Source organism: Leptonychotes weddellii, chromosome 3 (genome assembly GCF_054177405.1).
Source record: "Leptonychotes weddellii isolate Sample4059 chromosome 3, ASM5417740v2, whole genome shotgun sequence".
NCBI classification, from domain to species: Eukaryota; Metazoa; Chordata; class Mammalia; order Carnivora; family Phocidae; genus Leptonychotes; species Leptonychotes weddellii.
This window is the reverse complement of record NC_138371.1, coordinates 30,823,160-30,839,468: the sequence shown is the minus strand read 5'-3', so window position 1 is coordinate 30,839,468 and position 16,309 is coordinate 30,823,160. Positions and strand designations below refer to the sequence as shown.

General features: G+C 38.0%; 1 protein-coding gene across 1 annotated transcript in view; it reads right to left on the bottom strand.

Moving 5' to 3' along the window:
* The window catches only part of CATSPERT (catsper channel auxiliary subunit tau), a 116,183-nt gene extending 99,966 nt beyond the window's left edge, over positions 1 to 16,217 (bottom strand). The window contains exon 1 of the mRNA XM_006748124.2: positions 15,962 to 16,217. Within this exon, the coding sequence (XP_006748187.2) occupies positions 15,962 to 16,195 (234 nt within the window). The 5' untranslated portion in view covers positions 16,196 to 16,217. The remainder of the gene's footprint in view (positions 1 to 15,961) is intronic.
* Positions 16,218 to 16,309: the final 92 nt, after the last annotated feature.

Genomic DNA, 16,309 nt, shown 5'->3' with positions numbered 1-16,309 from the left:
AAATAATAAAGATTAGAGTAGAAATAAGTTAAATAGAAACTAAAAAAAAAAAAAAACAGAACACATCAATGAAACGAGAAGCTGGTTCTTTGAAATGGTCAACAAAATTGAAAAACCTTTAGCCAGACTCAACAAGCAAAAAAAAAGAGAGAGAACTCAAAATCAGAAATGAAAGAGGACCTGTAAGAGAATATTATGAAAAATTATATGCCAACAAATGGGCAACCTAGAAGAAATGGATAAATTCCTAGAAACATACAACCACCCAAAACTGAACCAGGAAGAAATAGAAAATTTGAACAGACCAATTATCAGCAATGAAATGGAATCAATAATCAAAAAACTCTGAACAAAAGTCCAGCACCAGACAGCTACAAGGGGAATTCTACCAAACATTTAAAGAAGGGATAATACCTATTCTTTTCAAACTATTCCAAAAAAATAAAAGAGCAAGGAAAACTTCCAAATTCATTCTATAAGGCCAGCATTACCCTGATACCAAAAACAAATAAAGACACTACAAAAAAAGAGAACTACAAACCAATATCTCTGATGAACACAGATGCAAAAATCCTCAACAAAATATTAGCAAACTGAATCCAACAATACATTTAAAAAGTCATTCACTACGAGCAAGTGGGACTTATTCCTGGGAGGCAAGGGTGGTTCAATATTCACAAAATAATCAGTGTGATACATCACATCAACAAGTGGAAGGATAAAAAGCATATGATCATCTCAATAAATGTAGAAAAAACATTTGACAAAATACAACAACCATTTGTGATAAAAACTCTCAACAAAGTAGGTTTAAAGGGAACATACCTCAACATAATAAAGGCCATATATGAAAAACCCACAGCTAAGATCATACTCAGCAGGGAAATACTGAGAGCTTTTCCACTAACATCAGGAACAAAATACAGATGTCCACTCTTACCACTTTTGTTCAACATAGTCTGGACATCCTAGCCACAGAAATCATACAAGAAAAAGAAATAAGAGGCATCCAAATGAGTAAGGAAGAGGTGAAACTTTCACTATTTGCAAACGACATGATACTGTATGTAAAAAACCCTGAAGTCTCCACCAGAGAACTACCAGAACTTATAGATGAATTCAGTGAGGTCAAAGGATACAAAATCAATGTATAGATATCTACTGCATTTCTAGACACTAGTAATAAAGCAGCAGAGACATTAAGGAATAATCCCAATTATAACTGCACCAAAAATAATTTTAAAATATGCAGGAATAGGGATGCCTGGGTGGCTCAGTTGGTTAAGCGTATGCCTTCGGCTCAGGTCATGATCCCAGGATCCTGGGATCGAGTCCCATATCAGGCTCCTTGCTCAGCAGGGAGCCTGCTTCCCCCTCTGCCTGTTTTCCGCCTGCTTGTGCTCTCTCTCTCTCTGACAAATAAGTAAATAAATCTTTAAAAAAAGATGCAGGAATAAACTGAACCAAGGAGGTGAAAGACCTGCACTCTGAAAACTATAATACACTGATGAAAGAAGTTGAAGATGACACAAACTAAAGGAAAGATATTCCATGCTCATGTACGTACTACCTAAAGCAATCTACAGATTTAAAGCAATGCCTATCAAAATACATTTTCCACAGAACTAGAACAATCTTCAAATTTTTATGGGACCACAAAAGACCCCAAATAGCTAAAGCAATCGTTAAAAAGAAAAACAAAAACGGAGGTACCACAATTCCAGATTTCAAGTTATACTACAAAGCCGTAGTAATCAAAACAGTATGATATGGGCACAAAAACTGACACATAGGCTTCTGGAGTTAAAATGGCAGAATAGTAGTGAGACCCTGGGCTTGGCTTCATCCCTCAAACACAGCTAGATCAACATCCAACTATTTTGAACAACTAGGAATACGATTTGAAGATTAAGAAAACAATCCGCACAGTTGGAGGGAGAGAACATGGCAGATGTGAGGTTTGGAGCCATGAACTGGGGGAGAGGCAAGCCGCGGGACCTCAAAGGGAAGGGAACCCTTTTCTCAGTGCAAAGTCAGGGCAAGGGAGAGAGCAAGAGAGAGTACAGCAGGTAGGGATCGCACAATAAGCAGCACTGAAAAGATCCCCTGGGTTGCACTGGGAGAGATCACTCCCCTTCCTGGAATACATTTGGAAGAGCGCATTTTGCCTCTCCAAGGACAAAAGGTCAGCTGGGAGCCGTTGAGTGGCACTCAACAACAGGGACAGAGGTGCATGCAGAGGCAGAGAACATTGTACCAGCTTTTTGCTGTGAGCCACAACAGACTTAAACCCCCATGTGCATGCTGAGCAGCTGCTTTTCTGGGACAGAACTGAGCAGAGGGCAGCACACGGACAGACTGCAGATAACCTGGTCGCTGCTTTTTGCTCTCTGCCACAACAGACTCAAGCCTCTGTGTGACTGCTTTTCTGGGACAGAACAAAGTAGGAGACTGAGTCGCATGCAGATGGCAGATAACCTGGTTGCAGCTTTCCGCTGTGCATCACAATAAACTCCAGCCTCCGAGCGCACTGTGCAACTGCTTTTCTGGGACAGGATGGTGCTGGGTGGGCCTTGAGGCTCTCCTCTAGGGGAGGGGATTCGGTCTGCCCCTTGCCAGGCCCTTTAAAACGTGGAGTTTTGTATCCCAGCCACTGTCTAGAGATAAAATACAGAGATCTACGGTGCTGGGCATGCCAATGGCCCCAGGAACAGACAGGTTAAGGGCAAGGATGTGATAAAAGTCCAGGACACAGGAGATTGTTTGCTTTTCTGTGAGGGCCTCCTGAACAGTGGCCAGAAGTTCCCCACCCCGGGGACGAGAGGACAGGGTGATGCCATCTTCCTCCTCCACCACCCCTCCTTCCCCTGCCCACCAGCACAGTTGGACTTCAGAGAGCAACACAGTACCTCCAGTGGAGGCTGGAGTTCCCTACACTAAACCCCGCACCCCCGTACCTGGCAGGGGTATCTTTACTAGGGCAAGTCAGCTTGTGAGCCAGCCCAGCAGGCCTCTCCCTCAGAAGACCAACACAGGCCCCCCCATGTACCAAGTCTACTGATTAAAAAGTGCTCCAATGTCAGCTTCTTGTGGAAATAGGACCAGGCTTGCTTTTTCTTTTTTCTTATTTTTAAATTTTTAAATTTTTTATATTTTATTTATTTTAAATTTTTTATCCTTTATTTTATATACTTTTTCCTTTTTTTCTCTAATTTTTTTGGTATTAGGCTTATAATTTTTTGTTCATTTGTTGGTTGGTTGGTTTGTTTCCTTCTCTTATTTTTCAGATCAGGCTTATTTTTTTTTCCTATTCTTTTTTCCTTCTTTCTTTCTTTTTCTTTGGAATCAGGTTTATTTTTGTTTGTCTGTTTGTTTGCATTTTTGTTCCTTTCCTTTTCTCTTGTCTTGGATCTGGCTTTTTTTTTTTTCCTCTTTTACTTTTCCAGGCTTATCTTAACAGACAAATCAAAGCACACCTAGTTAAAGGTCTGAACATTCCCCACTACAAGCAAGGAGGAACTCTCTAGAGGATGGACCAGTGGGAAAGAGCAGCCAAAACGCAACAGCAGAGTGTACACAGCATATACCAGAAACATTTCCTGAAGTTGTTGTTGTTGTTGCTGTGTTGTTATTGTTGTTTTTGTTGTTGTTGTTGTTTTCTTTTTCTCCCTTCCTTTCTTTTCTGGACAAAACGATGAGACTAAGAAATTCACCCCAAAAGAAAGAACAGGAGGTAGTACTCCCTGCCAGGGATTTAATCAATACAGATATAAGTAAGATGTCTGAACTAGAATTTAAAACAACAAGTATAAAGATACTAGCTGGGCTTGAATAAAGTAGAGAAGACACTAGAGAATCCCTTACTGTAGAGATAAAAAAAGTAAAATCAGTGAGGTCAGAATTTAAAATGCTTTAACCAAGATGCAGTCCCAAGTGGAGGCCATAAAAATGCGGATGAACGAAACAGAAGAGCAAATCAGTGATACAGAAGATAAAATTATGGAAAATAATGAAGCTGAAAAGAAGAGGGAAGAAAAAGTATTAGATCACGAAGGTAGACTTAGGGAACTCAGAGATTCCATAAAGCGAAATAATATCCATATTATAGGAGTCCCAGAAGAGGGGGGAAAGGGGGCAGAAGGTTTATTTGAACAAATTATAGCTGAGAACTTCCCTAATCTGGAGAAGGAAACAGGCATTCAAGTCCAAGAGCCACAGAGAACTCCCCTCAAAATAAATAAATAAATATATATATATATATATATATACACACACACATATATATAGGTCAACACCACAACATATTATATTAAAACTTGCAAATTACAAAGATAAAGAGAAAATCCTGAAAGCAGATTGAGACAAGAAATCCTTAACCTACAAGGGTGGACACATAAGACTAGAAGCAAACCTGTCCACAGATACCTGGCAGGCCAGAAAGGACTGGCATGATATATTCAACATGCTAAATGAGAAAAATATACAGCCAAGGATACTTTATCAAGCAAGGCTGTCATTCATATTAGAAGGAGAGATGAAGAGTTTCTAAGATAAAAACTAAAGGAATTCGTGAACACTAAACTAGCCCTGCAAGAAATATTAAAGGGGACCCTTTGAGAGTAAAGAGAGACCAAAAGTAACAAAGACCAGAAAGGAACAGAGACAATCTACAGGAACAGTGACTTTACAGGTAATACAATGGCACTAAATTCATATCTTTCAACAATTACTCTGAATGTAAATGGACTCAATGCTCCTGTAAAAAGACACAGGGTATCAGAATGGATTAAAAAAAAAAAAAAAACCTCATCAATATGCTGTTTACAAGAGACTCACTTTAGATCCAAAGACTCATCCAAATTGAAAGTGATAGGGTGGAGAACCATTTATCATGCTAATGGACATCAAAAGAAAGCTGGAGTAGTCATCCTTTTATCAGACAAATTAGATCTTAAACCAAAGACTGTAATAAGTCCTGAAGAAGGACACTATATCATAATAAAGGGTTCTATCCAACAAGAATAGATGAATAGAACAAGAATAATTGTAAATATTTATGCCCCTAACTTGGGATCAGCCAAATATATAAATCAATTAATAACAAATTTATAGAAACTCATTGATAAGAATACAGTAATAGTAGGGGACTTTAACACTCCACTCACAGCAAAGGACAGATCATCTAAGCAGAGGTTCAACAAGGAAACAAGGGCTTTGAATGACACAATGGACCAGATGAACTTAAATGATACATTCAGAACATTTCATTCTAAAGCAGGATATACATTCTTTTCAAGTGCACATGGAAGATTCTCCAGAATAGATCACATACTGGGTCACAAAAACAGGACTCAATGGGTACAAAAAGACTGAAATCATACCATGCATATTTTCAGACCACAGTACTATGAAACTTGAAGTCAACCACAAGAAAAAAATATGAAAGGACCACAAATACATGGAGGTTAAAGAACATCCTACTAGAGAATGAATGGGTCAACCAGGAAATTAATGAAGAATTAAAAAAAATACATGGACTCAAATGAAAATGAAAACATGACAATTCAAAACTTCTGGGATGCAGCAAGGACAGTCCTAAGAGGGAAGTATATATGGCAATACAGGCCTTCCTCAAGAAGCTATAAAAGTCTCAAATACACAACCTAACCTTATACCTAAAGGAGCTGGAAAAAGAATAGCAAATAAAGCCTAAATCCATCAGGAGAAGGGAAATAATAAAGATCAGAGCAGAAATCAATGATACAGAAATAATAATAATAAAAAAAAAACAGATCAACGAAACTAGGAGTTGGTTCTTTTGAAGAATTAACAAGATTGATAAACCCCTGGCCAGACTTATCAAAAAGAAAAGAGAAAGGACCCAAATTAATAAAATCATGAATGAAAGAGAGATCACAACCAACACTACAGAAATACAAACAAATATAAGAACATATTATGAGCAATTATATGCCAACAAAAGGGCAATCTGGAAGAAACAGCTAAATTCCTAGAATCATATAAACTACCAAAACTGAAACAGGAAGAAACAGAAAACCTGAACAGACCTATAACCAGCAAGGAAATTGAAGCAGTAATCAAAAATCTCCCAACAAACAAGAGTCCAAGGCCAGATGGCTTCCCAGGGGAATTCTACCAAACATTTTAAGAATACCAATACTTCTGAAACTGTTCCAAAAATAGAATGGAAAGAAAACTTCCAAACTTGTTCTATGAGGCCAGCATCACCTTGATCCCAAAACCAAAGACTCCACTAAAAAAGAGAACTACAGACCAATATCCCTGAGGAACATGGATGCAAAAATTCTCACCAAGAGACTAGCTAATAGGATCCAACAGTATATTAAAAGGATTATTCACCATGACCAAGTGGGATTTATGCCTGGGCTGCAGGGGTGGTTCAACATCTGCAAATCAATCACTGTGAGGGGCGCCTGGGTGGCTCAGTCAGTTAAGCATCTGCCTTCAGCTCAGGTCATGATCCCAGAGTCCTCGGATCGAGCCCTGCATCAGGCTCCCTGCTCAGCAGGGAAACTGCTTCTCCCTCTCCCTCTGCCGGCCGCTCCCCCTGCTTGTGCTCTCTCTCTCTCTCTCTCTCTCTGTGTGTCAAATAAATGAATAAAATCTTTAAGAAAATAAAATTAAAATAAAAAATAAAATTAAAAAATCAATGTGATACACAACATTAATAAAAGAAAGGATAAGAACCATATGATCCTCTCAACTGATGCAGAAAAAGCATTTGACAAAATACAGCATCCTTTCTTGATTAAAAACCCTCCACAATGTAGGGATAGAGGGAATGTATCTCAACATCAGAAAAGCTATATATGAAAGACCCACAGTGAGTATCATCCTCAACAGGGAAAAACTGAGAGCTTTCCCCCTAAGGTCAGGAACACAGCAGGGATGTCCACTCTTATAACTGCTGTTCAACATAGTACTAAAAGTCCTAGCCTCAGTAATCAGACAACAAAAAGAAATAAAAGGCATCGAAATCAGCAAAGAAGAAGTCAAACTTTCACTCTTCACAAATGACACGATACTCTGTGTAGAAAAACCAAAAGATTCCAGCAAAAAATTGCTAGAACTGATATAGGAATTCAGCAAAGTTGCAGGACATAAAATCAATGCACAGAAGTCTGCTGCATTTGTATACATTAAAAATGAAGCAGCAGAAAGAGAAATCAAGGAATCAATCCTGTTTACAATTGCACCAAAAACCGTAAGATTGCATCAAAAACCGTAAGATACCTAAGAATAAACCTAACCAAACAGGTCAAAGATATGTACTCTGAAAATTATAGAACATTTATGAAAGAAATTGAGGAAGACACAAAAAAAAAAGGAAAAATATCTCATGTTCATGGATTGGAAGAACAAATATTGTTAAAATGTTTATGCTACCCAAAGCAATCTACACATTCAATGCAATCCCTATAAAAATACCACCAGCATTTTTCACAGAGCTGGAACAAACAATTCTAAAATTTGTATGGAACCAGAAAAGACCCCAGATAGCCATAGGAAAACCAAAGCTGGTGGCATCACAATTCCAGACTTCAAGCTCTATTACAAAGCTGTAATCATCAAGACAGTATGGTACTGGCACAAAAACAGACACAAAGATCAATGGAACAGAATAGAGAACCCAGAAATGGACCCTCAACTCTATGGTCAACTAATCTTTAACAAAGCAAATATCCAATGGTAAAAAGACTGTCTCTTCAACAAATAGTGTGGGAAAATTGGACAGCCACATGTAGAAGAATGAAACTGGACCGTTTTTTTACATCATACATAAAAATGAACTCAAAATGGATGAAAGACCTAAATGTGAGACAGGAATCCATCAAAATCCTTGAGGAGAACACAGGCAGCAACCTCTTTGACCTAGGCTGCAGCACTTCTTGCTAAACAGGTATCCAGAGGCAAGGGAAACAAAAGCAAAAATGAACTATTGAGACTTCATCAAGATAAAATGCTTTTGCACAGCAAAGGAAACAGTCAACAAAACTAAAAGACAACCTACGGAATGGGAGAAGATATTTGCAAATGACATTATGGATAAAGGGCTAGTATCCAAGATCTATAAAGAACTCATCAAACTCAATACCCAAAAAACAAATAATCCAGTCAAGAAATGGGCAGAAGACATGAGCAGACATTTCTCCAAAGAAGACATACAAATGGCCAACAAACACATGAAAAAATGATCAACATCACTCGACATCAGGAAAAATACAAATCAAAACCACAATGAGATACTACCTCACACTGGTCAGAATGGCCAAAATGAACTCAGGAAACAACAGATAATGGTGAGGGATGGGGAACCCTCTTACACTGTTGGTGGAAATGCAAACTGGTGCAGCCACTCTGGAAAACAGTACACAGTTCCTCAAAAAGTTAAAAATAGAACTACACTATAACCCAGCAATTCCACGTCTAGGTATTTATCCAAAGGATACAAAAATAGTGATTGAAGGGGCACATGCATCCCAATGTTTATAGCAGCAATGTCCACAACAGCCAAACTATGGAAAGAGCCCAGATATCCATTAACAGATGAATGGATAAAGAAGATGTGTTATGTATATACAATGGAATATTACTCGGCTGTCAAAAAGAATGAAATCTTGTCAACCTCAATGACATGGATGGAACTAGTCAGAGAAAGAAATATGTGAAATAAGTCAGTCAGAGAAAGAAAAATACCACATGATTTCACTCATATGTGGAATTTAAGAAACAAAACAGATGAGCATAGGGGAAGGGAAGGAAAAATAAAGTAAGATAAAAGCAGAGAGGGAGGCAAACCATAAGAGATTTTAACTATAGGAAACAAACAGAGGGTAGCTGGAGGAGAGGTGGGTGGGGGATGGGGTAATTGGGTGACAGGCATTAAGGAGGGCACTTGATGTAATGAGCACTGGGTGTTATATGCAACTGATGAATCACTAAATCCTACCTCTGAAACTAATAATACACTATATATTAACTAAATTGAATTTAAGTAAAATTTAAAAAGAAAAACAGACAGATCAATAGAACAGAATTGAAAGTCCAAAAATAAACTCATGATTATATGGTCAATTAATCTTTGACAAAGGAGGCAAGAATATGCAATGGGAAAATGACAGGCTCTGCAACAAATGGTTGGGAAACTGGACAGCTGCATGCAAAAGAATGAAACTGGACCACTTTCTTATACCATACATAAAAGTAAACTCAAAATGGGTTAAAGACCTAAATGTGAGACTTGAAACCATAAAAATTCTAGACGAGAGCAAAGGCAGTGATTTCTCTGACATCAGCTGTAGCAATATTTTTCTAAATGTGTCTCCTAAGGCAAAAGAAACAAAACCAAAAATCAACTATTGAGAGTACGTCAAAATAAAAAGCTTCTGCACAGCAAAGGAAACCATCAATAAAACTAAAAGACAATCTATGAGATGGGAGAAGATATTTGCAAATAACATATCTCATAAAGAGTTAATATCCAAAATAAAGAACTCATACAACTCACCAACAAAGAAAACAAGCAATCCAATTAAAAAATGGGCAGAGGGCCTGATTAGCATTTCCCCAAAGAAGACATACAGATGGGCAAGAGACACATGAAAAGATGCTCAACATCACCCATCATCAGGGAAATGCAAAACAAAACCACAATGGGATATCACCTTACAGATGTAAGAATGGTTAAAATAAAAAACACAAGAAACAAGTGTTGGTGAGGATGTGGAGAAAAAGGAACCCTCATGTACTGTTGGTGGGAATGAAAACTGGTGCATCCACTGTGGAAAACAGTATGGAGGTTCCTCAAAAAATTAAAAATAGAACTACCTTATGATCAATCACACTACTGGGTATTTACCCAAAGAAAACAAAAACATTAATTGAAAAGATATATGCACCCCTATGTTTATTGCAGCATTATTTACAATAGTCAAGATATCGAAGCAACCCTAGTGTCCATCCACAGATGAATGGATAAAGAAGATGTGGTATATACATACAATGGAATATTACACCACCATAAAAAAGATGAAATTGTGTCATTTGAGACAACATGGATGGACCTAGAAGGTATAATGCTAAGTGAAATAAGTCAGTCAGAGAAAGACAAATGCCATATGATTCCACTCATAAGTGAAATCTAATAAAATGAATAAACAAACAAAAAGTAGAATCAGACTTATAAATACAGAGAACAAACTGATGGTTGCCAGAGAGGGGTTGGGGTGAAGGGAGAGGGAGATATAGGCTTCCAGTTATGAAATGAGTAAGTCATGGGAATAAAAGGCACAGCCTAAGGAATACAATCAATGATATTGTAGTAACAACGTACCAGGATAGATGGCAACTACACTTGTGGTTAACACAGCACAATGTATAAACTTGGCCACATCACTAAGTTGTACGACCGAAAGTAATGTAACACTGTGTGTCAGCTATACTCAAAGAAAACCATCTTTAACAGAATCATAACAACAACAACAACAAAAAACCCCACACAAGTAAGAAATAACAAGATGGAAATACCAATGAAACACAGAAGACTTTGAAAAATCATAGGAGACCTTTGCAGACCTGCAAATATATTTAAAACCTAAGTGAAATGAATAATTTCCTAAGGAAATACAACTTAAAATTTACCTCATTAGTAGTAAACAGCTTAAACAGACCAATTTCCATAAAAGAAATAGAGAAAATTAGCAAGGAACTGCCACTACAAAAAAAGTGCCAGGCCCAGGAGGTGTTACAGGGAATTCTATCATATCTTCAAAGAACAGATATCCCAGGGCACCATAAATTGTCCCACTGAATATTAAAGAAAACTTTACTATTTCTATGAAGCAAGCATAACACTGATACCTAAACTGATAAAGAAAAATTATAGACAAATACCACTTATACTGATACAAAAATACCAAATAAAATAATAATAGAATTGAGCACCACATTAAGAAAATAATATGCAATAACCAAGTGGGATTAATTCCAGAAATGCAAATTGGTTCAATATTAAGAAAATCATTAACATACCATACCACATCATAGATCTAAAGAGAAAAATTACATGATTATCTCCATACATGTTCATATGGCCTCTGACAAAATTCAATACCCTTTCCTGATTAAAACACTCTCAAAAGTAGGAATTAAGCCAGTCTTGAAGCCAGTGTTTCATTTGCTGGGGAAATTCGAGAAGCACTTTACTAAGATCAGGAACAAAGCAAGGTTGCCTACTATCACCATCACTCTTCAACATCTTACTGGTGTCATGAGCCAAAGCAATTAGATAAGAGAAATCAACTAAAGCCAAAAGAATTGGGGGAAAAAAAGTAAAATGGCTCTATTGGAAGATGATCTGATTGTATCTAAAACTCTACAGAATTAATAGCAACACTAGCTCGAATGTTTAAAAATTCAATAAGGAAGCAGGTTATGAAATTAACATACAGAAATCAACAGCCCTAATATACATAAAAATTAAGTAAGGATATAGCGTAGAAAAAGCCCCACCTTAGGAATAATCTTAACAAGAATTATGCAAAACTCCTAAAATGAAACCATTAAAACCCTTCTGAAAGACACAAAAGTAGATCTGAATAAATGGAAAGATACCTCTTATTCTTAGACAGGGCAAGTCAACATCATAAAGATGTCAGTTACCTAACTTACTAATTTAATGCAACCCTTATAGAAGAACACAAGCTTCTTTACTGAGATAAACAAGTTAATAATAAAGTGTTTTTTCAGAAGTGAGAATAGTCAGGGTATCACTAGAAAAGGAAAATTACAAAGCAGGGAAGCAGTCTTACCTGACATTAAAACACAGTATAAGTCTTTAAAATAAAATAGAATGGTCCTTGTATATGAATTGATAAATAGACCAGTGGAATAGAAAGTCCAAAAAAAATATCCAATACATACGGTCACTTAGTATAAAGGTGACATCTTAAGTCACTGGGGCAAAGACTGATTTTTTTTCTTAATAAATGGTTTAGAGACATCTACTTTAAGAAAAAAATTAAATCCATACCTCATACATGCAATCCAAAGAAATCAGGCATTTAAATGTAAATGATTAAATCAGAGATTAAGTGTAAAAATGATACACAAGTACTAAAAGGTAACAGGTAAATTCATTTATGACCTGGGTGCACGTACACAGTTTTTAACTAAGACTCACAATTCAGCTGCAATAAAAGATTGATAAATTTGACCTCATAAGATTAAGAACCCTTTTACATAGCAAAAAGCACCATCAACAGTCAAAATAACAGCTGTTGAATCGTGAGAAAATATTTGTAACACATATCACAGATGAAGATCTAATATCCCTAATAAAGAACTTTTAAAAAGTGGGGGGGGGGGGAAGAACAAGATTCTCTTAGGAAAATAATGTGAACAGAAAATTCACACACACAAAAAATGTAAGGGATTTTAAACCTACAAAAAGATATGCTATGGCCCCATTTCACACCACTCTGCCTCTTATTCACCATGTTCTGTGAACATTCCACACTATCCCTCTGCAGAAACTTCACGCTTGTTTACTCCCTCTTGTGTTCTCTCCACCAACTCCGCTAACTCTTTCAATGGCTAGCCTCTTCAGCTTTTCACTTAAAAGCCACATCCTCAGAGAGGCCTTCTCTGATCCCCAGTCCAAATCATAATCTGTAACTGTCTCTCCAATTTGAAAGTTAGCTTCCTCCAGGAAGGTGCTTTGCCTGTGTTGTTCACCATTGCATCCCTCAGCGTCTAACACAAAACTTGGTACATATTTCAAAGCATAGGTGTAATAAAAGTAAAGTAATGAGAGGTTAGGAAGCAGCAAACTAGATTTTAGGATTTTAGAGGTGAAATCCTCAGAGGGAAGACAAGGTCCAAGATGCAGAAAGGCAGCGAGCTGCTGAAAGGAATGGGCGAGGTTTAAAGAACTGACATTAAGGTGCCGGGTACATAATCCACATTTTTACTCAAGTCATAAACTGCACTATCCCTCAATCTGAGCACTGTCTCTAGTTAATCCTTCCAATTCCCTTAGTACTTTACATTCAATACACCTTTTTTTTTTTTTAAAGATTTTATTTATTTATTTGACAGAGAGAGACACAGCGAGAGAGGGAACACAAGCAGAGGGAGTGGGAGAGGGAGAAGCAGACTCCCTGCCGAGCAGGGAGCCCGATGCGGGGCTCGATCCCAGGACCCTGGGATCATGACCAGAGCCAAAGGCAGACGCTTAACGACTGAGCCACTCAGGCGCCCCTCAATACACCTTTTAATCTCACTGAGACCTCCAATTATCCCTCCTTTTTCTTTCACCCGGTTCATGAAACTCTTCTGGCTCCAGCTGCTTTCTTCTCCAACCTACACCCTCAATCTACAATCCCCACATCCATGCCTATCTTTTGCCGCTTATCTATAGTAATTTTCAAACATGAATCTAAGAACCGCTGGGGTAGTTTAAGATTGAGCATATTCCTGGGGCCCCAGCCTTCTTGATTCAGTAGGTCTAAGGTGGAGGCCCAAGAATCTAGATTTTTTTTTTTTTTTAAGATTTCATTTATTTATTTGACAGAGAGAGACACAGCGAGAGAGGGAACACAAGCAGGGGGGCGTGGGAGTGGGAGAGGGAGAAGAAGCAGGCTTCCCGCAGAGCAGGGAGCCCGATGCAGGGCTCGATCCCAGGACCCTGGGATCATGACCTGAGTCGAAGGCAGACACCCAACGACTGAGCCACCCAGGCACCCCAAGAATCTAGATTTTAATAAGCACTCCCAAAGATTTGGATACTGGTGATCCAAGGATAAAATAAACACTGATGTGGAGGAAGAGATGCCCTTCTTCCTATCCAAAGAGGATACCACTACTTGTGCTTCAGAGCCCATGCTTCTCCATCCCCTCAGATTTTACTGTCCTCACTGCCTGTTAGGTCTTTAATCTCTCCTTAAACCCGAATAGTCAAACAATTTTTTCAACAAAGCACATGTGATCCATGTCATCTCCCTGCTTAAAACCCACCAGCTTTTCCTGTCTCCTGTAGCCACAGTTCTCAACTTTGAATATCCTTGAGGTCAAATGTATTCTAAGCATTATCTGCAAACTGCTGTTTTCTAAAATGTATTCCAATAAACTGTGAAATATACCTCAGCAATGTATTTGCTTCCAAGTTTTAAACAGAAGTTTTGTTTTGTTTTGAACATAAAATGCTAAACATATTCATATAGCTGTTATATATCCCCCTATGATGATCTGCTTTCAAGAAATCATGTGCCATCGAACAATGAATCATGGAACACTTTATCTAGAACTAATGATGTAATGTATGGGAATTAACATAAGAAGAAAAAAAAAAAAGAAAAAAAAAAAAAGAAATCATGTGCCATAAAATGCCAAGAAATCATAGAAAGACTACCCGTTGCCTAAATATACAATGTTCCATGTGTACTGATGCATAGGCAGATTTAATAAAGAGGGCCATCCATTCTGTGTTCAATGGTCTACATTGTGTATCTTATAGCTATTATAATAATTTTAATAACATATACTTGTATTACTCTAAATTTGTTGTATAATGAACATCTATAGCACATAAACTCATTCCTCTGCATCTGTGTCTGAAAAGAATTCATCTATGAGGTCATTATAACTAAATCCAAGTGCACATTTCATTTCCTAAGCTCTTTTTGTTGTTCTGTCAAAATATTAAAATATTCTATGGTCAAATGATTTGGGAAACCAAACTTGGGTAAACACTGTACCTTGCATATAGGTGCACTACTCTTCTTTGAATGTATGTAGATGCTGTTGTACCTATAAGCAAATTAAAAACACTGCTGCATGGTAGCTTTTTGTCATTACAGATTTTCCCAGGCAGTAGACAGTAAAGAGCCAGTTACCCTTCTGTGAGAAACTTTCATTTTTCACAATAAAAAGGAATCCTCATACTCAAAAAAATTGTGGAAATCACCGTTCTACAAAATAAAGTCCATATTCCTTAGAACGACATACAACAAACACCTTCTATGGCCTAAACTTCCAAGCACATCCCTCTTACACAACCTTTGCAATTTTTCCTACTATTATAGCTAAATGCTAAAATGCTCTCAATTTATCTTAACAATGAATCAAGAGTATTCTAAGTTTTTGGAAGTAGGAGGGTACTATAGAGATCAAGTAATTCAACTCCTTAACTTTACAGAGGACATCATCTTTTTGTATACCGTTTGTTCCTGATACTTTTATCTGTACTAATAATAACTTAAGACCAACGGAGAATGTAAAATTTCCTAATGATCTTCTAACACTTTGAAAAAGTGAGTTTCAATTTGATTTTCGTTTTCCATTTCCTCCATCCTCTGGTTATACCACTATATGGTAAACTCAAGCGTTTCACACATTTCAAATAGAAATTAATCTTTCTAATTAATAACAGGAGGCCAATAATTCACTTTGCAGACAGGATGCAGATTTGCTCCTATAAGTTCATCTGTAAGAACCTCAGGAATTGAAAACAAAGGTAACTGAAGTTTCTGGAGTTTAGCCCTTTAACCATATAAATGAAATCCTAATGATGGTGAGGACAGCATCACTGACGTCAACGACGACAGCAGCTGACACTTATTGACTCTTTGTGCTTTGCAGTGGTAAGCACTTTACATCATTAGCTCCCTCAGATCTTCAGACGACCCTATAAGGTAAACTGTCATAATTATTATCTAAATTATTGTCTTAATCTAACAGGCTCTGACAAGTTAAATAATCTTCAAGGTCCCACAAGCAAGCGCTTCCTCAGTTATTAACCCCTTCCAATTTAGGGCAGGTCTCTTTCCCTCCCATCTGCATGCATTGACCCCTCGGTCCTTCCCCAGCCCTCTAGGTGGTCAAGTAGGGGACAGACGCCTCCGGCCGGGCCCCCACTCACGTTCAGCAGCCGGTACCCAGCGCCCTCCTTGTTCTCATCCTTGGGCAGATACATGGTCTTTTTATGGTCCTGGAATTTACGAGCCGAAGAAAACTCCGACGCTCTGCTGTGCATGATTTCCAGGTTGACATTCGGACTCTTCTGAAGTATAGGGGCTGTATACAGGGAACGGACCTGCCTGCCACGGTTATCAGCGGTGTTGGAACCCTTAAGTAACTCTTGGGGAGGCTCCATTCCTCCATCCTCTGCTGGATGGGTCTGCGCCTAACTGCCGGCCTGCTACTGCGCAGGCGCAGTCTTCTAGCCACCCGGCCAGGGCTTTTCCCGCGCATGCGTACGCACGTGTGG